Consider the following 24,954-nt stretch of genomic DNA (forward strand, 5'->3'; position numbering starts at 1 on the left):
CAGGTTGTATTAAGAACCAATGTGTATAAAATGATCAATGCCCCAAGCAAGCACCTCAAATCATTTTGCACAGCTATTTAACAGAAGCAGGTCATATACTGGAAATTGGGTTACTGGTTGAGGTGGGTGAAACCCTAATGAAGCAGCAACCAAAATTATTCTGAAGGTAAAACACGAACACACCCCTAAATTAACCTTGCTCAGCACTCTGGTAGCGTGGCACAAAAGCAGTCAGGATTAATTTAAAGGCAACGTGTAAAGTATGTATGCAGCACACAAACAGTAATAAAGTGAATACACAGCACAGATACAATCCCACACCAAATAAAAAACAATTAAAGTACATTTTAATAAATTATTTGACAACCAAAATGACAAAAATCCAATTAATAGAACCAGATAAATGCAACGTCAAAGATATAAGGTAGGTATAGTGCCTAAATGCACACTTGCAATATTCTGATCGTATGAAACTGGGTGAAGATCACAAGTTCAGGCTGACCGCGAAGGAGTACAGGCCGGACACAGGAACCAAGTTAGTCCTACTGAAAAAGTTGCCTCCTCAAGTCCAGCACGAAAAGTTCCATTCACATGGAAGAATGTCGCTTTCAGCAGAGAGAGCGTCGCTGATGGTTGTCGCTATAGCGAAGAACAAAGAGCAGACTGGGTGTCGCAGACTGTCGTCACTGTAGCACGAAGATCCCTCTGAGCATCACGGAGAGTCGTTGCTGGAGATACTAATGCTGTAGCGCAAATTGCAGGTTTTTCATTGCCAGTCGTCACTGGTGATCGCTGTAGTGGAAAGAGTTGGGTTCACCAGAGTGTTGGCGGGCAGCATAGGCGGCCCGATCTTGAAACGAACATGCCTGTTTGCAGAGGCGAAGAGCCCAAAAAGCCAGGATTTTTTTCTGTCTTCCAGGAGGAGTTGAACTGATGCCACACCAAGGGTTCAAGGCCTGAGGGTCACCTCTTGGTGATCAGGAACCCACTCCAAGCAGGGCTCAGGCAGGTCTAGTTGCAGGACCAGGCAGTGGGTAAGCTGGGCAGATCCAGGGAGCCCCCTAGAGCTTGTTATGTCCCTGTAGCTCTTAAAGGAGGTCAGACAGCTGAACGTGGGAGACTCTTCAGCCTGAGATGAAGGTTCTGTCTCAGCAAGTATGGCAGGCATCAAGCAGCAGGGTATCCTACTTCTATACTATCCACTGGCCCAGGTCTGAGGGTCCACTACTTACACTGATGCTCACTTTGAAGTGGGAGAAGCTTCTAGAGAATTTCCTCTAGAGAGGTGTCTGGAATTTCCTTACGCCCAGCCCTGGCCCTAGCTTGTCGGGGGACACAAAAGACTGTGAATGTGTGAACCCTTTGTGAGTGTGCTGAGTCAGAGTCATTGTGATGTGCAAGTGTGGTAGGGACCGTTCCTCCCCCTTATTCTGACAGTTGGCCAATCCTGCCAACACATATCCCCCCGTTGTCTCACTGTGTGAGCGTAATGCAGAAAGACCAACTGCCATTCACACCTAGTCATGTGACCTAGTTTACAGGCTGAAACTTTCTAAAAGTGGCATTTTCGGAATTGTGACTTAAAATCCGACATTTCCATTAAAGAGATTTTTAAATTAAAACTTTTAGACACCAACATCAACATTCCCACCTGTTCTCAGTTGAAAGCTAACCCTTATTAGATGTAAAAAGGTAACTCATGTTATCCTGTGGGAGAGGTAGCCCTCACAGTAGTGAAAAACTAATGTAAGGGTTTTCACTACCTGGACATGTAAAACGTGTTAAAAGTACAGGTCACACCTTTAAAACACACTGCGCCCTGCCCCATAGGCTGTTTAGGGCAATGTTGAAATGTCAGTTTAAAACTGCACACACAGGCTGCAATGGCAGGGCTGAGACATATTTAAAAGGGCTATCTAAGTGGGTGACACAATAAGTGTTGCAGTCTCAATAGTAGCATTTAATTTACAGGCCCTGGGTACATGTGTTACCACTTTACCAGGGACTTACAAGTAAATTAAATGAGCCAATTGGGTGTAGTCAATTTTACCATGCTTAGAGGAGATAGCACAAACACTTTAGCACTGGTTAGCAGTGGTAAAGTGCACCAAGTCATAAAGGCCAGCAGAATGGGTTCAGAAAACAGGATGGTAAACGCACAAACTTTGGGGATGGCCCTGCAGAAAGGGCTATACGTCCAACAATGTGGCTTGTCACTTACTGTCCTTTGTCCTACTCTTCTTGTAATATGCAAGAAATAGTTAACCTATTACGGTGCTAAAATTCATTGAAGTAAAAGTTAAAAAATTGTATCTGGCTAGAACGAATGAAGAACATATTTTTCTAGTGCTGACTGTGTGACAGCAGAGTGACCCTCACTCACTGTGTTTTCTATAACCAACTAAAGTCTGGCTGTGCTTTTCTTATTTAACTATATGCCTGGCAGGCGCGCAACGCCCATTGGACTCAAAGGGCTTCAGCCCCCCCGTCGTGTGTGTCAGTCTGGGTTGAGACAGCTTCCTGGGCACACACACAGGCGCACCGAGTACCTCACAGGTCTTTTAAAGATCTTTTGATTGTTAATGAGGCTTTGAAGTCCCCCCCTGCTTAGAGCCCCTGCAGCTCCACTCAGCCTTTTGCTTGAAGAATCAGCCCCCCCGAAATTTTTTCTCAGCCCCCCCTGAAATGTGACTCTAGTTGCGCTCCTGATGCCTGACATATATGTCACATGACTGGATTGACCCTTTTCTACTGATTGTTACATGTAATTGAGAAAAAAATAAGTGAATGCACCTAGAGACATAATTTGCTCTGGAGTGGGGGCGTGGTCAGGCAAGATGGCCAAGTAGACGTTCCTCTTGGCGCACCCGCTACCATAGGCACAATCCTGCCCGCATCCTGCAGAATTTTGAAGGGACTTTTTTCAAACAGCTTCCTTTTGCACCAGCCCTTTGCTGGGGTGTGCCCTGAGCTCCCTGCTGAGGCTCTGGGTTACTCAGAGATGAGGGAGCGGACGCGGCCCTGACGACGCGGGCCGGTGCCATTTCCCTGCCGGGAGCCGACCAGGCCCAATAAGTGACAAAGTTGAGGCTCCGGCGGAATCCGACAAGATGATTGGGAGCCTTGGCTGGTTTGAGCCTCTGGGGAGTGTCCCTGGAGGGGTGCTGGAGAGGCGGGCAGCTCCCCAGGACAGCCGAAGCAGTGGGAAGACCTGCTAGCGAGGAGGCAGGAGAAGTGGGTGAGGTGCGCTTGTCCTTATGCAGGGGGAGACAGTGACATCGGCGGCCCCCTGGTAAGTCCTTGTGAGAGGCTACCAAAGCAGGGCTGCGGAAGGAGACTTCCTGCATCGGTCCATGAACAGTAGATGGGGAGGCCGACTGGCGAGGTCGCTAATGGTGCAAGTGTGGTGTCCACACCCCCATTTGAGGTGAGGAGGCCTGCTTGAAGGGCATGGTGCGGACTCTGCAGGCCCCAACTGATGCGGGGAGAGCTCTAGAGGTGCAGTGGAGCAGCTGGTGGTGTTGCCTTGAGAGCAGCAAGGTGGAGGTCTGTGTCTAGGGAGACGAGCACCGCAAGGGGAGTGTGGTCGTCCTGATCTGAGCAGCAGAGGTGGCTTATTGGGGAGCCCTGCTTGCAAGAACTTTATGATCCACCAAATTGGGCCCCTGGAAAGGGACCCTGAAGGTGTGCCCGAGGGGGAGAGACTGTTGCCCCGAACTGCACAGCATTTGGAGGTGAGGAGACTTGTGTGTGAGAGAGGGTAGGCACGAGACAGGTGCCCCCTCCCAAGCAACAATGGTTATACCCGGTTGCCGATTCCCCCGAGTCCTGTGGGCGGTGCCATTCCAGCTCAGGGTCTTTGGGGCGACCGCCCCAGGGCTTAGTGAAAGTGACTCGCAGGCTGCAATGAGAAGGGTATGCTGATTGTATCTCACCCCTGCATGCAAATGTGTACGTGCGTGGTTGGCCATGGTGGTACTACTGGACCTCCTGAGGATCGCTGTGACACACCTTCCTGCGGCTCAGGGGCCTATGTGACAGTTCAAAAAGACCTGAGATTGGGGGCTGCATGTCCTTTGTGCTTCTGGGACTCCAGTGTTGTGCCAAGATTCTGTAGTGCCCTTTGTTGCACGGGTCCTCCCTGGCTGGTGTTGGTCTCTTGTGGTCACTGATCTACCGAGCCCCATGATGGTGAAGGAGAAGGGGAGTAGGGTGGCCCAGAGTAAAAAAGTACTCAATTATGCACAGCCAGTTCCTCAGGAGAGCCAACTCCAAAGAGTGACCCAGGCTGAAGGAGAGGAGTCACTAGTACATTAGGCAGCGGTAGCTCCCTCTCTTGCAGATATGTTAGCGGCGTCCCATATGATTAACTCTGCCACTATTGACTTTAATCTGTTGCAGACAAATTTGCATAGGGTATCGGAGTGCATGACTACCACAAAATAAAACGTGAGCACCCTGCAGAAGGAGGTTGGTGCTCTCCGCGACACTGTCAGCCATCGACAGAAACAAGCAATCTGTTTAGATGATCCGATGGAAGACTCTGAGGGGAAATATTGCAGAAATAATCTGCAGTTTGTGAGGTTCCTGGAGAGAGTGGAAGGGCCATCCACTGAACTCTTCTTGGAAGACTAGATCACTACCAATCTGGCACGTAAGAAACTCGCAAAATTTTTTACAATCTAACAGGTGCACAGAGCCCTGCCAAAACCTGGTGCCGTGAGACACCCTGTTGGGGGAACCCCTGCCGGATAAAGACTGGGTGAGCACTCATGAGTAAGTATGGACAGTCAGTTCTAATGCACGCTTTAAGCTCCTGCAATACAATTTTGTGCAACAGACTTACCTCACTCTATAGACACTACATGCTATTTATGATACCTGCCCGGATGGCTGTCCATGATGCGGAGCCCCAACGGTGGACTTTCAACACATGGTGTGGATTTGCCCATCCATGGCCTCTTATTGGCAAGAAATTCTTGACAATATTAATGAAGCCCCGGGCTGGGATGTCCCGATGGAGAGGTATATTGCCATAGGCTGGCTCAGTCCGATGCCCTCCACTTATATGGCCTGGTTGAGGGATGTTTGTGATTGGACAACTGTGGAGCATGGACAGATGAGTCTTGTTCGAAGGGATGACAAACTTGAAGATAACTTGACAGCTTGGCCAACTATGTTGTCTGCTTTACAGGAACACCAAGATCAGAGGGTAAACTGCTTGTTAAACATCTCTAATTTTGAGAGGTATGAGTGCAAGGGGGAAATGATAATGGGTAAAGGCTGAGAGTCCCGCAGGCTACTAAGGATCAAGGGGCAGATGTATCAAAATACCTATATGCGATTCGCAAATAGCGATTTTTTGAGAATCGCTATTTGAGAATTGCAAAATGGTATGTATATAAAAATTCGCTATTTTTTAGCGATTTCTTAAAATTCCGTAATTGTGATTAGCAAATTGCTAATTGCAATTAAGGAATAATTTCCCATTCCTTTCTATGGGCCAGGAGGCCCATAGGAAGGAATGGGAAGTTATTCTCAATTTGCGATTCGCAATTTGTTAATCGCAAATTGAGAATAATTTTAAGGGTGTCTTAAGGACACCCTGCTGCACCCCTGAAATTAACATGTGTGCGCATATGGCGCACATACATGCCCTAAGGGCATGTATGAGCGCCACATGGCATCTTTACAAATGCCAAAAAGTGCATTTGTAAAAGAATTCTCAAATTACCACCAACTACAAGTTGGTGGTAATTTGCGATTTCTTAGTGTAAATTCGCAAAATTTAATTGCTTCCTACATAGCATTTAAGGAACCGCAATATGCGATTCCTTAAATGCTTACGCAATATTAAGGAATCGCAAAATTAGCGATTCCTTAATATTGCGATGCGTTTTAACCCCTTCCATGCTCATGACGGAACCGTTCCATCATGAGCGTCGGTTGGCCTGTGCTCATGACGGAACCGTTCCGTCATGGTTCCATAGGCCCAATGGAACGTTCAGCACAGCGCAGGAATTTGCGCCGCGCTGAACGGGTTAAATGATACATTCCATTTTCCGATTGTTTTGTCGCAAACGCTGCTTTTTACCAAATCGCAGCGTTTGCGACAAAAAAATCGTTTGATACATCTGCCCCCAAGTGACATGTTTTGTTGTTCTATTTGTTGTATAGGCCTTACATGAAAGCAGGTGGTGGGGGGTTCAATCGTTGTGTATTGGCTTTGAGAATTACATTTATTGTTGAATATGCCTTTCCTCTTGTGTGATGGTATTTTCGGTGAGGCCGATTTTCCTGATCACATGGCATACTAACGGCTCCCATAGACCTTACACTTGAGGAATTGTATTGCATTTGCATTCTCTTGTATTGGGTTTAACTATAATCACTGCATATGCATTAGTAAGTGTGCTATGTGGCTGTTAAAGGGGGCTGCAGGATGTTGGAATACTAGAGATGGACTTCTTACAATATGTACTTTCTATTTGATATCTCTTTAAACCAATAATGTTTATTGGAAGATAAAATTGCTCTGGAATAATCAAACTGTAAAGAAGGTCTAGAAATGGCCATATGAAGAACACTTCTGGCACTTCTGATTGGTGGGAGTTCTGATTGGTGGCACTTATGATTGGTGGGAGTTTTTTAAATGCCACCCTCCTGTGGCAGTTGAATTGCAAATTATTGCTTTTGCATAATTTACCGATGCAGACACTTATCCTTGCTCATGCTAAACAAGTGTAAAGGAAGTGCCATCTAAGATGTTTTGAGCCTGCCTTTCACTTCTTGACTCCCAAGACGAGAAAGTGTTGATTACTTTGCTCGGCCAAAAAAGGGTACATTTGTATTACGTGCGAAGGTCTTGTCTTTCATTTCTCATGATCTCAGACCTGGGCACCTGTGAACTACCTTTGTTTTATGAATACATGTGATACTCATTGGAAGCCTCTCTATAAAATGCTACATATTGGGGTGTTGCCTGTGCTTACTGAGATGGCTCCAAAATGGTTTGCCAGATAATCTCTACTGCTCTTTTGAATCTGTGACTCATTAATTCTTCTTACGTTAATGCACCTTTAAGACATGGAATTACGTGAGTACAGATTTTAAATAATAGGCACAAAAAGTGCTGGCAACAGTGGGTTCCAGTAAAAATAAATCATCTAACATCGGCAAGGGTCTGATCTAATGTGAAATGTGTTATCCACAGACTATAAACGCATGTTGCTGGTTCATTAACTTGGAATTACACATTAATAGTGTGGTGATACTTCACACTACTGCTAAGTCCAGGTGAGCGTTATCACCCAAATGTTACCAGGCAACCTGTGATCAGCCCTTAAAGTGCGATACATGCTGCAATCACCTGTGTAGGCAGCCATAGCACAATATGCCTAAACCGAGGTTCTAGGTCATGGCTCCCTCAAGAACAAAAAAATTTTTCACCTACAGCTTTGAGCTCAAAATTGACCCTCAAGGCTGAAAGTCCTTAAATGCAGTTCTTAATATAATATCTTTTCCCACCATTCCTTGACTTGCCTGGAATTATATATTAAACAAAAAGAATTGCCAATACTGTACTATGAGTTACCTCTCAATCAACTCAAAACATACAAATTAAACAATATGCTTTGTTTTCATGTTTATGTTCGATTAAATCTTTTTTTTATTTTGCAAACATTCTTTACTTCATAGCTTTGGTTATTATTTCACCAATTTTCACAATTTACAAGACCTTCTGTACACAACTTATACATTCTCATAAAAAATATACATTTCAACACATTACCTTATATACATTTTCCAATCATAACTCATTTAAACATACCCTCTCATGCAACCACAGACTTCACACATTCATTCATATATTTACACTGGAATTACAATATTCACAGAATGCTATAGAAAAATCCTTTTCTTAAGCAAGACAATTATTTAGAGCAATTCAAAGTGACTTCTTGTGATTTTATGGCTCTAACAGTCAAAAATGCCTGGAATTATGTCATGGTTCATCCAACCACTGAATTGTCAGGTTTTCAGAATGATAAATACTGATCCTCTTTCAAATGGAAAGGTCCTCTTAAAATTTTGGATGGTTATCCTGAAAATCTGGCCAAATTGTACTGTTGGAAATCTTGGCGAGATGTGCTCTTTATAATTTAGGACTGACTCTACTTTTGAGAACCAGACATCTTATAAAAGATGACATATATTAAGCATGTGTGTGTCAGAAGATATGAATAAATATGAATGAATAAGTTGGTTGGTTTTGTTCTCACCCTTCTTTGGCATGATGTTCTTTAAAGGGACCATCCTGTGAATGAAGTCACAATAGATCTCAAAACACAAGCGACATCATTAAACAAAGCAACATTCCAGAATGCCTATTGTTGGTGATTAATGCAGTAATGGGCTACAAAAGCTGAGGCCTATTCGCCAACAGCTCTTTGTAGTACATGAAGTACTACAATAGCCCCACTCATGCACTACAAAATGCTATAAACAAACCTAATGGCAGAGACGTCCACATTGCCTATATTTCCTATACTGATCTCTTTGCACTAAAACGTTTTAATAGTAAATGTGGGAGAGAATGGTGGAAGCAGCTAAAAAATTGAAACTATTTACACTTATGTGGAAGCGGTTTCAGGAGGGATAAAGTGGAGTTTTGGGAGGGACAGATACCTGCCCACAAAAAAAGTAATCCCATTGCTATTTACAAACTACACTTCTCATGTTACGACAGCCAAAAGAGTCCCAAAATAAGAGTAAATGTTCTCCAGCTCAGCCTTGGAGTAAGTCCATCTGCACACATGGTCACTCAGGGGTATTGCAATGCACGCCCTTCGAAAATAATGGAGGCAGGCGCTTAAAATAGAATCCCATTGTAAATGATGATATTTAAATAAAATTGTTTTGACTTTTGACTCATATATAATATTTTATGTTGAAAAGTATGTATAATCAATAAATAATTATGTTAATATGCAATATAATAGTACACTTTTGGTAATTGACAATTCAATTTAATGTTTAAACTTAAAAAAAAATATTTTACATTCATTCTATACATACATGTTAGTTAATTTTAATACATATAAAATAAAAATGTACTCTAGCTGTGCTTTTTTAAAAATAAAATGACTTTAAAAGAAATTATTTCTACTTTTAATGTGATTTAATAACTTACATATTTAAGACACATTTAAATTAATGTGCTGTAACATGTAACTTTTTCCCTAGGCCGAAAGAAAATATTTAAAATCATTTTATATCAAAACTTTTCATGAAAACATTTGCATATTTTTTGGGGGGATTACTAAACTTTACTATGTTTCTCTATATTTTACCATAGGAAGATTTCTACAACAGTAGTAACTTCACACTCCCAAAGGCTGTCTTAAATGTTTCCACCCTTTAGTTTCAGGGAGAAGAGATGTCTACCTGTTCGAGCAACTGGAGATCCATGTAATACCAAGTGCTCGCCCTTTAACCCACAAGGATATTTGAATGCAAAACAGGAGGCGAGCCACAACAGTAGATGCCCTTGTGCTAAATACTTCAGCAGAGCTGCAGAAAGTCTATATTTAATCATTCAAAACATGATTAAGCAGAGTAGATAATGAAAATATGTTCATTCTATTTTTTTCCCATAGTGGCCCACGTTTATGGTGTGAATGTGATTTACATTTTTCCCATCAGATGTTATCTTAGCAAAATAGAGTTTTTGTCACTATTTTACAGTATAAATGGTCTCTTAAGCCTTGCTTTAAGTACCATGCACTCATAAAAACTTATGTCATCTATTATGTGCGAGTGTGATCAACTTTAACTTCACTTCTTCAACTCATAACTGAACTTTGTCCAAATGTGCAATACCTTTGACCACAAATACAGTAGCTATAACGAGCTGCAAATATGACATCCTTTTGGTCAAAATGTTTGTCTTTTTAAAGCAAAGCATATGTACCTGATGCCTAGTTAGAAGGTATCTGCTGCTCTACTGGTGAAAACAACAGAGCACGAGAGCTGAAGAAGTGGGGGAAACATGATAAAAATGTGTACTTCCTACATTACTTTATTTCTACTGGTTTCAGTGATGGCTTACAGGTTTATGGAAGTGTGACTAAAGACCACAGAAACAAATCAGGGATATGGACAAGGGTTGATTGAAATCAATGGACACAGGTAGCTTCCAATAATAAATAGTAACAATGACGTTAGATCTCAGTTCCAAAAAGCATCTGGAATTAGTTGGAATTTACACCTTGCTCTCTCTCATTTCATTCATTTTGCTCTACCATCATCCCTTTGCCACCATTACTTTCCCTCCCCTCAGTGGCACAGCTAGACCTACTGCCACCTGGGGCGCCCCCTCAGTTTGCCACCCAGTGCAGGTAAGAGCACTGGGGGGTGGGGGGGGACTTGGCAGCCGACAGATGAATTCTTTGGGGAGGTGGTGGGATGGCGGCCGACGGACGACTTGTTCTCGGGGGCGGGGGATGGTGGTAGTTGACAGACATGACGTGCTCACCTCCGCCACCCTGAAAAACAGTGCCGCGGACAACTCCCCCTAGCTACGCCATTGCCTCCCTTCCTGCTCATCATCCTCTCTTTCTTTTATAAGTTGCTCCATTTCTTGGGCATACCGGCTGATAAACAGCTATTTGGAAAGTTCTAATTGTATTTGCAAATATTTCTTATGAGAGAGTCATTGTTGTAATGGATTTCTTTCTCACAGGAACTATCATTGTTGGAATGAAGCTTGGATGTCTCGTGGTGATCTTCCAGTGGGATTTGGAGGATGGCAGGCTGTAGACGCCACACCTCAAGAAACAAGCGAAGGTAACACTGCAGTATGTTACCCTTTACTGTTTGCTTATAAGGCACCTTCAATTTTCATTATCGATTTACTCTAACTATGATATATATGCAACAGATCCAGCATCTTTAGAGTTAGGTCACAAAGCATCCTACAAGAGGGAGATTAATAGTTTATTAAGACACATTAAACTGAGTCAAGAACACATCCTGTTCTCTGTTTAGAAGACAAATGCAAGCAAGGCAGCAGATTGAGCACAGAAAATGAGTAACATATGGGAACTTTGATGGCATGGGGTATCAGGACTAAAATATTGCATGGAGTGGAAACAGCAAGAGCATTTTACTCTTGGCAATCCATGCAGAATGTGTCGCAAAACACTCGCAGTTTACCACCTACTTTGAGTAGGTGGTAAACCACTCGCAAAAAGGAAGGGGTCCCCAGGGGACGCCTTTCCTTTGTGAGTGTGTGCGTAAATATTTTTTAAGAGCGACCACTGCCTGCCCTTAAAACATGAAACTGAAAAGTTTCATTTTTGTTTTTTAAATGCATCGGGATGCATTTAAAAAAAAGACCTGCTTTATTTAAAAAGCAGTCCCAGACATGGTGCTCTGCCAACCCCAGCAGGCCACCATCCCTGGGAGTGCTAGCCATTCCCAATGGGTTCGCAAATTGTGCTTGCCTCATGAATATTGAAGAGGCATGCACTTGCAACCCCATTGGGTATTGCAAACAGTGTCTGAGACACTGTTGTACATTGAATCGATTCGCAATTTGCCAGTCGCGAAATGCAATGGTCGTACATCTGGCCCCTAGTGTGAAGTCACCTGCATCTCATCCTATCATCTCACTAAAGAAGTAGTTATGGTATTTTGTCATGGATACTCAGCACATGAGTCGAATTTTAGGGGTTCTTTTTCTTTTCTTCATACATTCACTGCTTTGTACAGACGCGGTATTGACTCCTTTTCTCAAACTCTGGGCCTGATTTAGAAAGGTAAACTTACTCTTTTCTGTAAGTTTATGATTGTCTGTTATTCATAGGTATTCTACATGTAGTTTTCTTTATGACTGCGGAGCCTCCAATCAGAAAAATATAGAACTATCCTAACCTTTTTTTTGTGGAGACCTCGCGTAAAGATACTACTAATAACATTTCTTTGTGAATAACAAGCCATAGTAAACTTTATCTATGCGAATCAGGCCCATAGTTTTTAATTAACAACCCTGACATTATGGTATTGTTTTAACATTTTCATCTGTATTTATGCATATTTATTTTTTGCTTATTTTATCCATATTTATTCATATTCTTTTAGTGTTTAGTGCAAAAATTGTGCTACCATTAGTATAATTCCATATTTATTTAACCAATAAAATTACACTCGCTTGAACGCTAACAGGTTTTCCCTCCATATAATGCAATATACTAATCTGACAATATTAGCATTGTAGATGAGCCTAAACCGCAATACATTTGCAGCTATTTTCCCTTCTTTAGAAAACCTACCGTTTCTTTAACTCAAGTCAAACAATCAATAATACTTTATTCGGATTATGCAATATAATCATAAAAGTGCTTCATATTTTAAAACACCAGGTTACATTCATCATTAAATTTAACTAAAAACACAAAAAATTAATTTACACAGACACAGTAAAAATGGTGAATAGAAATACATAATAGTGCATTAAAATGTTTTTTAAAACGGTCTGAACAGCCTAAAAGGCAATATAATTGTGCCAATAAGGTGCATGTTTCAGCAATGTGCCCATCAAATGGGTCACATAGGGATTCAGGAGCATCCGTAGGAAATATGAAGCTAGTCTATACTGACAGAAGCCAATGTTTTTGAGTACAAGCAATAATAAGGATGTCCTCAGTGCCTCATAAATGTACAGAAGAACATAGAATGTGCTAGTGTTTGGGTTGAGAGTTCCTCACAGGGCAGAGCACGATATTGTTAGGGTTAAATTGACCAAGGGGGAAGCACAGTGACGGATATTAAATAAAGAGAAAAACACAGGTTTTCATTGCTGAGTTCTGCATAGAATTGTGGCCAATTCTCAGGCCCTAAGGCCCACATGCATCAAGCATTTTTGGAGTCGCAAACGGTGCGATTCCTTAAAATCGGCCGTTTGCGATTCCAAAAATGCATTTTGGAATGCATCAAGCATTTTTAGAAATCTTAACATTTTTGCGATTTCTAAAAATGCGATTGCTTTTAAGAGATCGCAAATTTGCGATTTCCTAAAAGCAATGCATGAATACCTTTTAAAATGTGCATTCGCAATTAGAGGGACAAATTTACTGAGTAGTTGAACTACTCGGTAAATTTGCAAAAACTGTAAATAATGCAGAAAATGCATGTGTGTGTGCAACATGATGCGAAAAATACATTTCAGGGGTGCATGGGGGGGTCATTTAGACCCCCCTCTCCACCCTTGAAATGGATTGAGGAATTGCGATTTTCAAATTACGAATTCGCAATTCCCATTCATTCCTATGGGCCTTTTGGCCCATAGGAATGAATGGGAATTGCGAACTCGCAATTTGAAAATTGCATTTTTTATGCGATTCGGTAAAAATAGCGATTTCTACCGAATTGCATAAAAATGGAAAAAATAATCATGCATAGGCTTTTGCGATTTCTAAATTGCGAATCCCTATTTATCGCAATTTAGAAATTGCAAAAGCCGAGATTGATGCATGTGGGCCAAAGTGTGCAAACACTCTTGCACTGCAGAAAATCTGCGTATGATTTAGAAAGTTGCACATTTCTTTTAATGTTTGTTTTCCATGTGAAATCTCCTCTTCTCTCACAAGCTTGAAACATCAAGGGTGCACATTTCCCTCTGCATAATTTGTTAGCCCGATTAATTTCTTGCTTAGAAGAGTGAGAAACCATTGAATCGGGGGCCACAATTTCAGCTGTATTCGAGGTGCTAATAATTCATCTGCAGGCACATGCATCAAAGGAAAAACCGGTCGCAAAGGGGCAGATTCTCAGAATCTGCCCCTTTGCGACCGGTATTTTTCATTTGGGATGCATCATCCCAAATGCAAAAATCGCAATTTAAGGAATCTCTAAATTGCGATTCCTTAAATTGCGATTGCATTTACGGAATCCCAAATTGAGATTCCTTAAATGCAATGCATGAAAGTTTAAAAATGTGCGATTTCGCTAATAGGAGAAGCAAATTACCATGAAGTTGAACTTCATGGTAATTTGCAAAAACTTTGAAAAATGCACTTTTGTGCATTTTTCAAAGTTTCATGTTGCACACACACATGCCCTTAGGGCATGTGTGTTTGCAACATATGTGCACAGATCAATTTCAGGGGTGCAACACGGTGTCATTTTGACACCCTTGTACCCTTGAAATTGCATGAGCAATTTGCGAGTACCTACTGGTACTCGCAAATTGCTCATGCAATCTCCAATTCATTCCTACGGGCCTGGAGGCCCATAGGAATGAATGAGACAGCATTCCTTAATTGCGACTAGCAATTTGCGAGTAGCAATTAAGGAATGTGTAGGAATTGCTATTTTTATAGCGATTCCTACATGCATAGGCTTTTGCGATTCCTAAATAGCGATTCCTTAAAAATTGCTATTTAGGAATCGCAATTCCTTCTGTTGATGCATGTGGCAGCTGGTTAGTACCGATACCTCTGGAAGTTGTATTTAGTGGGTGTGGTATTACTGCACCATTCTGAGCAGCATACCTCGGAATGGTTAATCATTTTGCAATATTGCGTGTTTTCTTTTGTTGTGTGGTGCAAAATTTTGAAACTGCAGCACCACCCATCTCTTAAATGTTGCTAGTTTTTCCCTGCTGAAATTTATGAAGGAAATAAGCCGATGCAGCAATATCTGTGAAATTTTGAATTTTGACTTAGGCACAAACGTTTGCACCCAAATCAGGGTTCCCCAGGGAAGGTCAGTAAGGGTATTTATGTTTGATTTCTGTTTGTGTTTTTGTAGGTATGTTTAGATGCGGGCCTGCCTCGGTTCAAGCTATAAAGCATGGTCACGCCTGTTTCCAGTACGATGTGCCTTTTGTGTACTCAGAGGTAAGCGATGGGAATTACTGTTTGCTCCTCTCCATCAGGACGTTTAATTTTTGCTAATAAGAACACAGCAGAAGGAACCAATATCAATGCTTTATGCATCCGTTTAAAAAATGACTACATTGGGGAAACTGTTCTGCTGCGCAAATAATATTAGCTGCTGATCTATTGGTGCAAGAAGGGTGGAATGGACTTTATTGATTACCTGAAATATGTGGTATGAGGATATCAATTGTATTATTACATGATTGTTTTGAATGAAATCGAGAAAATCAACTTGGAATTTATGTTAACTGCTTTGCTGAAAATCGATTAATTTAAAAAAAATTGGAAGACTTTTCCGTTTGAGTGCTCTTAATGTGAGTATTATTATTCCCCCTTTTGGCCCAGGGAATTCTTAGGACCACCTAATAATCAGTTGTTGCAATTGCAATAAACTTTCATGAGCAGTGGTTTAACTTTTCTTATGTTTCAATGAATGAAAATCTCACAATGAGAATGATATTGCCATGGGGTACCACCAATGCAATATAGATATGGACACACAAAGTTGGAAAGGAGTCAATGCTCATGAAGCTTTAAACGGTTAATGAGGCTAAAATTAATAATTGTCATCTTCCTGCCAAAAGGGGGGGTTTTCAATTAATTAAGGTTTGCAATGGTAAAGCTTCTGGGACATCTAAAACAACCTGAAGTAGAGCAAAATATAACGGCAACTATAGTGTTGATTGTACCTTCGATGAAAGGGTTGTCTCTGAATGTGAAGGCCTGGTGGACAAACGTCAGATTTGGGGGTGTTATGATTTACTCAGGAGCATCAGCCAAGGAGAATGTGGCGTTCACAAATGAACAATAAATCTTTCTCTATCAGGCTTTCTGGCTAGCCTCCCAAGTACTGGATCACCACCTGCTGCATGTCATAAAGGGATCAACAAACTGGATGTAAATAAGAACATTTGGTGCAGTGATTGTTGTTCTCACCTGTCAGAGTCACCAAAATATCACCCACACATGTAGTAGTAGATATCTGCTGATGGATTCGAAGGTCTTCCCAGGTGTCTCCATTGCTGTAATTACCCAGATTATGGAGTCCCAGGTAGCTTAAAAAGAGTGTAAGCATGTTGTATCCTTCACCATGACACAGAGATGGGCTGTTGATTTGACTTTACTGCAGGCCACCATTCACAAACACCTTCCATATGAAATATGGAGTGTGGTTGAGTTTTGTATATGTGACATCAAAAGCAAGGACTACACCTTTGCTCCTCGTAAAGTTTTTTCCCCTTTTTTTAACAAAATTTAAAGATGTTCCAAAAGTACTGGTAGCAGTAACACATTGAAGACACGCCATCAGATTCTAGGAGCCTGTGCTTCAGCTGTTGTCAGATCGACATGAAACGTCAATTTCCAACTGTTTAGTAACATTTAATGAAAACTGCTGGAAGCACATCTAATGGTGCAGACAACACCTCTCTCCAATGACCTCTGGCAGGCAGAAATACCTCAGTATGGCAAAGAGGGAGAATTCTTCTCTCCTCAGATCCACGCATATAATCTCTTTAGAGTGGGTGTTAGAAATGGGGGTCTCTAGTTGGCAGTGGTATGCACCCTGTCCAAGTAGGGACCCTCACTTCTATTCAGTATAAGGGAGCTACACACCGAGATAACCCCTGCACAACCCTTTGGTAGCTTGGTACAAGCAGACAGGCTTATCTCAGAGGCAATGTGTAAAGCATTTGTACACAAACACACAGTGACAGAGACAAAAAACTACAAAAGGACATCACACCAGTTTAGAAAAATAAAGTGTCTTTATCTAAACCAAATAAGACCAAAACAACAAAAATCTAACATACATATATCACAATAGCACTTTGCCAACTAGGCAATGGTCAAAACATCACAGTTAGGGCAATATGATCACGACTTATAGATTGCAACCGTCATAAAAACATCATCACTGCACACATCAATGCAACTTTCTGATATCATAAATGTTATCCTGTCAGTGCAGGGCAAAAACGACATATATCCTGACATCAGGTCATGAAATGCAGTAGTTTGGTTAGCACCAATATATACACAATACGAAATACAAAGTTGTCATCCACAATGATAAATTAGACAGCTAGCACCCTTATATTTGGGATAAATCAAGGCCTCTGAAATATCAGGGACACAAGGGGGTGTATTTGCAATATTTAACCAAGGAGTTGAGTTCCTTTGTCTGCCAGATTGTGGATGACAACTTTGTATTTCGTATTGTGTCTATATTGATTGTTCTTTGTGACATTTCATTCGTTTGTATTGATATTTGATTATTATGAGTTTATTTGTAATTGTATGTCAAAACACATTTTCACGTTGTTCATTTTCACTGTGTAAGTACTAATGTGGTATTTCGTTTAGTTGACTATGTGTTCTTTTTGTGATCAAAGATATTAATTAAAAAAATAATGAAATAAAAGGCAGAAATTACTGCTAAGGTAAACATATTAGTTTTCGTTCATCTTACTTCATATGAATAAGTGTTGTGAAGTCACTAGAGGCTTAGGTAATTTTTTTCTTATGTAGTATAACTGGCCCTACCTACCCTCTAATCCTTTGGGCCAAACCCCTCCTTTTTTGACAATAGCAGGTCCACTAGTAGCATTGGATTTACTGGCCCTTGCACATTCTGTGCTCTTTACTAGGGAGTTACCAGTAAATCAAATATGTCAATCGCGGATAATCAATCAAAATCACAATTTACACAGAGAGCATATCCACTTTGTCACTGATCAGCAGTGGTAAAGTGTACAGAGTCTTACAGGCAGCAAAAAAACAGGTAAAGAAAAGTAGGAGGAAGAAGCAAAAAATGTTGGGAATAACCCTGCAAAAAGGGCCGGGTCCAACAGTGGGTCAAGCAGGGTGATTACATTACCAGATGGTTGTGTGCATGTGTGCATCCATGGTGTTCCTCTTGTAGCAGAAGTTGTTTATGATTATTTGAAAATCCACTACAAGATGGTCACTATTCATCTCTTGGCTGGAATACTAAATAATAACATTTAACCTATTTCGTAATATTTTGGAAATGTTTAACTTTCTTCAAAATATTCCAGGACTGGAGTTAGAATAGCAAATAAACCTCTTTGAGTATTTTGGGGAACTTGGGCTTTCTCTGAACATTTTAGTGCTGGAATTAGAATAGAAAAAATGCCCTTCTAGGTGCCCACAAAACTCTGCTTTCCTCGGGATGCATCTGCAGGCAACAAACTCTAGTATGATGTCCATCTTGTAATGGATTTACGAAAAACATAAGAAACTCAATTGTAAGAAGGCCATCACGTATGTGCATGCATGCATGGTGGTTATTTAGGAATATTTGGCTTTGTCAATCCTTACAAAGCAATTCAACAAGCAATAGCAAAACCTAACGTATGAGTGTGCACACGCCAGATATCAGGCCCGGGTGATCCGAGGATAGTGTCAAAACTACATCCTGCACTGGAGGAGAGGTAGTTAGAGGGTGATGCAGCAAAGAGACAGTGAGGGGAAAGCGGAAGAGTGGAGAGGTCAAAACAGAGGATTACTCCAAGTCCCATGTAACCTTACACAAAATGCCATGGCTTTAAGGATGGCCCACCAAGTCAATGTCTCATCTTCTGTACTGTATGTATGTATAAGTATGTGTACTGGTAATATGAGGTCTACAAGAGGAACCTACAGCTGTCTGTAGTCGAGACCTAAAAGGGCTTGGGAGCGAGCTATGAAACAAAACCTACACAGGCAAAGTACTGGGCCAGAATTTCTGTATGTGGGCATCAGAGTGCACAAGAGCTGAGCTATTAGCAGGATCAAGTGTTCGAAAATGCATACTACAGGGTTTGTCTTTCTTACCAAGAGAGCAGAAATATTCAGGTCAGATTCTTCTGCTATTATATTGTTGTTTGTACTATGAACTGAGTGAGTGCACTTCAGTGGGTTGCAGGGGTTCCAAGGGGAGCAAGGAAATTGGATGCCTCACATTGGTGTGTTAGTTACAAAAACAGGTATTAATTGGACTGAAGTGGTTCCAGTGGTGGCTGGCATGACTCGTGGGTGGGGGGGCGGGTAGGGGGGTAGCACGGGGGTTCGCGCGGAGGGTAATGAAAAAAAATAAGCACCTTTCCGGGTCCCGCGCCGCCTCAGCTCCTGGCCGTGTCCCGCGAACAGAGAAGCAGACAGCCTCCCTCACCTCCCCTATGCCAATCACAACGCTGCAATGACAGCGTTGTGATTGGTGGGGACGCCGACCAGCCAGGCGTCTATGGGGAGGCCATTTCTTCATGTAGGCTGCATGCAGCCTACATGGAGAAAAGGGAGAGTGCGCATGACTGGTTTGGTCGGCCCTATAGGGCCGACCAAACAGTCAGGGTCTGCAGCATTGGGCAAGCCACTCCTCTCCTGCCCTCGAGCAGACCGGACTCACCCGCCCCCAACCAAACCCTTTTGCTTTCCCGCAGTGTGAGATGCAGAAACATAAAATGGTTTTACCATTTTATGTTTCTGCTTCTCCTACTGTGAGAAAGCAGTGGGGCAACGCTCCTCCGCCCTAAGGGAGGAGCCGCCCCTGAGTGGTTCCCAGGTGCCACTGCACCTACTGCACTATTGATAGATGTACATACCCCTCTTGCACTTAATGGCTGGTTGCAAACTCACCAGACATGTTTTTTTCCACTTCCCCAACAGTTTACCGCAATATTGCATGCTAAGTTTCCTCTGATAGAAAAAGGAAGGATGTGTCGAATTTCACCACAGGAGACACAAATCAATAACACGAAGCTAAGTGATCACACAGTAATGCACGTCAGGCATCAGCTCTAACTTGCATAGTGATTTCATGGAACATGGCAGGCATTCGTGGAAAGTGGTTTTAATGACTGGCGTTAACTCAATGGATAATTCCATTTCGGAAAAATGGCACGCGGGCATGATTATCTGTCAGGGCTTGAGAGCTTCTAAAGTCTGCCCTACAGCCACAAAGCGCTGTAAATGGGATAAAGGAATCATTTGGCTGAAGTCTGTTTCCTGCAATCTTTGAAAATGAAAATGATGCGACTCTGTTGGAATGTAATGACTGCAAAAAGTGGTGCCCAAAACTGAGAAATAATTGGGATGATATATTTAACTTTAATCCAACAGTAAACCATGTTATATTTAACAAATGTCTCATTTTTTTTAATTAATAAAAAAAGCAAGCACAATTATATTAAGGAAAACCACATTAAACCGGTTTAACAAAATTATGGAATTTTCCACGGTACAAACTAAAGGCTGTAACGTTTTAGGATTAGAAAATAAATCTGTAAATTTTGGGCAATATATATTTTCCTATCATTTCCACTGACAGCCTTACTTCGCAAACCCTCGTCCCTAATCAGAGTCTACTAAAGACTGACTATAGGCTGGTAATAATATACGCTGCAGGAAAAGGTAAAGGAAACCCTTTTATTAGGTCTCGCCTGTCGATGCGCATGCGCATCGAGCAAGCGAGAGTATTGGGACTTATCCACTCTTTATCCACACTGCAAGGAATCGTGGCGATTCCTTGCAGTGCACGAGAAATTTAAGCTCAATGCGCATGCGCATTGAGCTTAAATGCACGTGCACATGCCCCCAGCCGCCTGCCTTGCCTACTCTCTCTCACAGCCTCCCCCAGCTCCGCCCCCTCACTTCTTGATTGCACGGCCGCTAGGCCGTGCCTCCCCTACTCTCCTCCCCCCTCCTCCTCCTACTCTCCTCCCCTGCCTGCCTGCCGTGTCGCACCTCTCCCCTCTCCGCCCCCTCCCCTGCTCTCCCCAGCCATATCGAATCACGGTCCACCGCGTTACTTGACGAGAAAGAAACTGGTGCCGTTGCCTTTATCTCCCGCCCTTCCCTTCGAGGAGAGCCTATATTTTCGTTAAAAGTCCATTAATCCCGGATGCGTGTTTATGACCTGCATTGTGCTCGTGCCGGTAATCGCTATGCTGCGCGAGAGACTGCTCGCTCCCTGACAGACTGCCCCAGACAAAGCCGGAGTGCGGCTTCGAGCAGACAGCGCGCCTCCGGGCAGGCCCAGCCTGGCTCCAGGATTTGTAAACGGCCACATTCCAGGCTGTAATCACGCAGACAGCAGCTCCTGTCGGATCCGAGACAGGAAGTGCCCGCTTTGTGCTGCCAGCCATCACAGTGGCACACGCAAGAAGGGTTTAAATTTAGCTCAGGCTTTTCTCTCAGCAAATTATGGGTGGTGTTGTCTCGAGATGCAGGCGACCGTGACAGCCCCATTATCAAGCATTCGCACATTCTTCTGATAAACAAGTAGGTGAAGGAGGCCGAAAACTGCCAGTGGAATTATTAAATGACGGCTTCTCTACTGTGAGCGTGACTGCGCATAAACTATTTTCATGTGCTTTTACTACGTTTTACTGGAGTTTCCAGTTGTAAATAAACACGTTAAAAACGTTTGAAGCGAAAAAGCACAGCTAGTGTGTTCTTCATGTATGTTGAAGTACACATTGTAAGTAGACTGCAGACATAATACTCTTCAAGTAATACAGATTTAATTGTTGTTTTAGTAAATGAAAGCTGCTGGAAAATAGATTTGTTCCCAGGAAAGGGAACCAGGGTCTGGTTTTAGACACCGGAGACTTCTTTCACCATGAGATAGCTTCTCCCAGTGTTCTCCTCCCACCCCTTCAGAGCACACCAGAATTGTCAGTCCCCTCGACACTGGGTTTCCACCTACTTTACCTTCGTGGAATAGCCCCTCTAAAACTCGAGAACACAGCGTTTCCGTTTAATTGCTTTGTCCATCACATGTATAGGCTACTGCAATTGAGTATTCGGGGAGCTTCCCAAATTAAAAACACCGTGTAAACTTGAAAGCGCACAGTATTTGCGGCCTCTTTTTCCTGGCTTGAAAGATTCCTGATGTATTAACCCACACCACTGCCCTCCAAGTAACGATCACAGATTCAGCCAAACATTATGAAAGTGAAATGGTGACGTTTCGTGTACTTAAGTGCTGTAAAAATGCCACCCTTTAACCATCATGGCATTGAGCTTCAATGCTCACATTGTGGGCCAAAACAATGAGCTTATGCTCTGTTTCTGAATAAATACCTATGTGTATAACAAATACACATGAATGAACTGCATGGCATAAACCATGAGTGAACAGAATTCCCGAATTCGCCTGGACAGTCCTGGTTTTTAAAGGATTTTCCTGACGTCTCAAAGTTTTGTTCTCATAAATATATGTCCCAGTGTTTGAGCGAGTCGGGTGAACAAGCACATTCTTGGTTCAGTCTCACGATCACATTGGCCCTCTTGTCAAACCACCGTCATAAACTCCCAGGTCTTGAGTCGCATGTTGTTCTAACTTGCCTCGTTCACGCAGCACGGCAGAGGTTAGTCAGGAGTGACTCTGCATCTAGCAAACCCATTAACCAAGGCCTGGATCATCAGCAACCTACTTCTGGCAACGCTTTTTTGGCTACATCTTTGGCTGTTTCCTGATCTGTTCTGTGGCACGCTCTGAAAGTGGAGTGTATTTTTAATCTCATTCCTTATAGAATGGTGATAAAAACGCCGTACAAATGAACATGTTTTCAGTGGACAGCTCAAAACATGTTGGTGGATAACATAAATAAGATAGTCTTACTAATAGCTCAGGGCTTATAATGAATGGCTGGTATAAACCTTCAGCTCCAACATCCCAGTGTTTGTCTTTCTATTACTCCCAGTTTAATTTAGCATATGTGGCATAACAACCAGAGCTGCCATCTAAGTCACGTAAATACAATACATGTTGCATAAAAAATGCTATAGGTGTCACATTCGCCAAAGTTATAACTATTGGCATTGTAAATGACAAAGCTATCAATTTAGCTATTTTAAAAACTAACACATAAATAAAAGATATTGTCATTTACAAGACCAATAGCTCCAACTTTTCTAATGCGAGACCTATTGCATTTCCAATGCTTGTGTTTTCTTGGGATGCTAAATCTTTGCCCTCGATGGAGCCATCTCCCTTATGATTTAGAGCTCGAGTCTGCACTTCGAGAATCCCTTACTTGTGACTCCCCTTCCATGCTCATGACGGAACGGTTCCGACATGAGCGTCGGTTGGCCTGTGCTCATGACGGAACCGTTCCGTCATGGTTCCATAGCCCCAATGGAACGTTCAGCACAGTGCAGGAATTTGCGCCGCGCTGAAAACTAGGCAGGGCGGACTGGCCGTAGCGAGCATCGGGCGTTTCACTGAGAGGCTGGAAAGGTGGGTGGGGCCGGTTTTGTAGTGGTGGGGGCCAGTTTTACAGCAGTGCTGCTATATTGGTCCCCAGTAACAAAAGATGTTAGCAAGCAAATGAGGGCTCTTGCCAAGGATGATAATACCAGTGGTGGCTGCTGCCTTTTCAAAGTGGTGGGGCGTAGAAGTTGGATATGAGTTGGACTTAGTAGGTGAGCAAAGCGAGCGAGCTGAACTAATATAAGGAGATGATTGGGAGGGGTTTTCTCTCAGAGAAAACTTAGAGAACAACAGCACAGCATTCTTCATACTCTCCACGGGGCAATACAATGGGCAAAGGTGTATTCAAGCAAGCTTTGACATATGCAACCAATACATATAATTAAACATCCTGCATGTACATGTTTATTGTAAATCTTGATTATCTGTACAGATCAATGAAAGTAACAGTGCTTTCAAGATGTGCAGTGCAGGTTTGGATTAGAGGCATTAGAAAACAGAACTCTCCAAGCACCATGAATGTTATTTATTTAGAAGAACAAGCTTAGTTTTTAAATCTCAGTGCCATTCACAGCCTCCTTGAGAAATGGCTGCACGCCAGCATTCTTTGGAACAACATGTGGACCACAAGCAGTCCCAGACAGTACATTACACAAACTCCCATGATGTGAAGCAGGATTGTTTCTCTCCTCCTGATGCACATATTTAATCCACAGCACAAGAAGTGAAACGAACTATTCTTGAGCTCACCGTTCAGCCAGATCTGTGCTACACTTGGTGATGGAGACCAATTTCTTCCTTATCACTCCTTTATATTGTTCCTACCTTCCCCACCCCCTCAGTCTTACTGCGTTTTCCTCCTTCTCTACCCATATTGTTGCCTGGCTTCTCTTAATTTCTTCTCATTTCATACTGCACTCCTCCCTCCCTAGCTCATCTTTTCTGCTCCTTCCTAAATAAATTAAGTTCTAGGATCCACTGTTAATTACCCATTACCACTGGCTCTGCCCACTGCTAGCATGGCAACCGATAACTGCCTTTTTCTCCTAATCACACTCACCAGCACTTCTGTCTATACCAGTTACTTTATTTATTCAATCTTTATTTCGGCCGATTTGACCATCAAAGATATGCAACAAACACATATAAAACAATGTAAAACCATCGAAAATAAGCAGCAGCACGTATTGTGCAGTGTAAAATCATTCCACCCTAAAAAATAAATACTACTAGAGTGAGAACAGATAAAAGACCATACATTTAAAATTCTTAGTGTTAAAATTAGGTGGAGAACTGCGACTTTAGAATACGGGTGCGAGTATGCCAGACATTTGTAAGAAATTTAGCTAGTACGAACACCGTTGGTCCCGAGTTATACCAGTTACAGCCCATGCATTTACCTGTTCATCCTTTGTGTCTTTGCCCCCACTCCATTATCCCCAGCTTCATACATAGCAGGCAGGTAGTACAAGATAAAAGCACAGGTGCACCACATAAGCAGACTCCAAAACTGAATCGAAGACTTATTACAAAGATGACAGAGAATAGCGTTCAATGTTTTTGGTCTTTTTATTTTTTTATTGTTCCAATATGTAAGAAAGCACAGCCGACGCGTTTCGTCCCTGGTGGGACTTCTTCAAGGCAATGTGATGTATGACTTCCTGGATGATACAGCAGCTCGTGTAGGGGCGAATGACGTGGTCTTGGATGCTAATATGCACCTTGATGTCCTTGTGTCACAGGTGTGTCTATGCTAATGTAAGCAAAAACCTTCAGTATAGTGTGTTTGTC

At 42.3% G+C, this 24,954-nt stretch overlaps 1 protein-coding gene across 1 annotated transcript in view; it reads left to right on the top strand.

The window, feature by feature from the left end:
• Positions 1-24,954, top strand: part of F13A1 (coagulation factor XIII A chain) — a 518,463-nt gene that overhangs the window by 354,457 nt on the left and 139,052 nt on the right. Inside the window, exons 9-10 of the mRNA XM_086965028.1 lie at positions 10,745-10,848; positions 14,815-14,903. Of these exons, the coding sequence (XP_086821154.1) occupies positions 10,745-10,848; positions 14,815-14,903 (193 nt within the window). The remainder of the gene's footprint in view (positions 1-10,744; positions 10,849-14,814; positions 14,904-24,954) is intronic.

Source organism: Lissotriton vulgaris, chromosome 4_1 (assembly GCF_964263255.1).
Source record: "Lissotriton vulgaris chromosome 4_1, aLisVul1.2, whole genome shotgun sequence".
NCBI lineage: Eukaryota > Metazoa > Chordata > Amphibia > Caudata > Salamandridae > Lissotriton > Lissotriton vulgaris.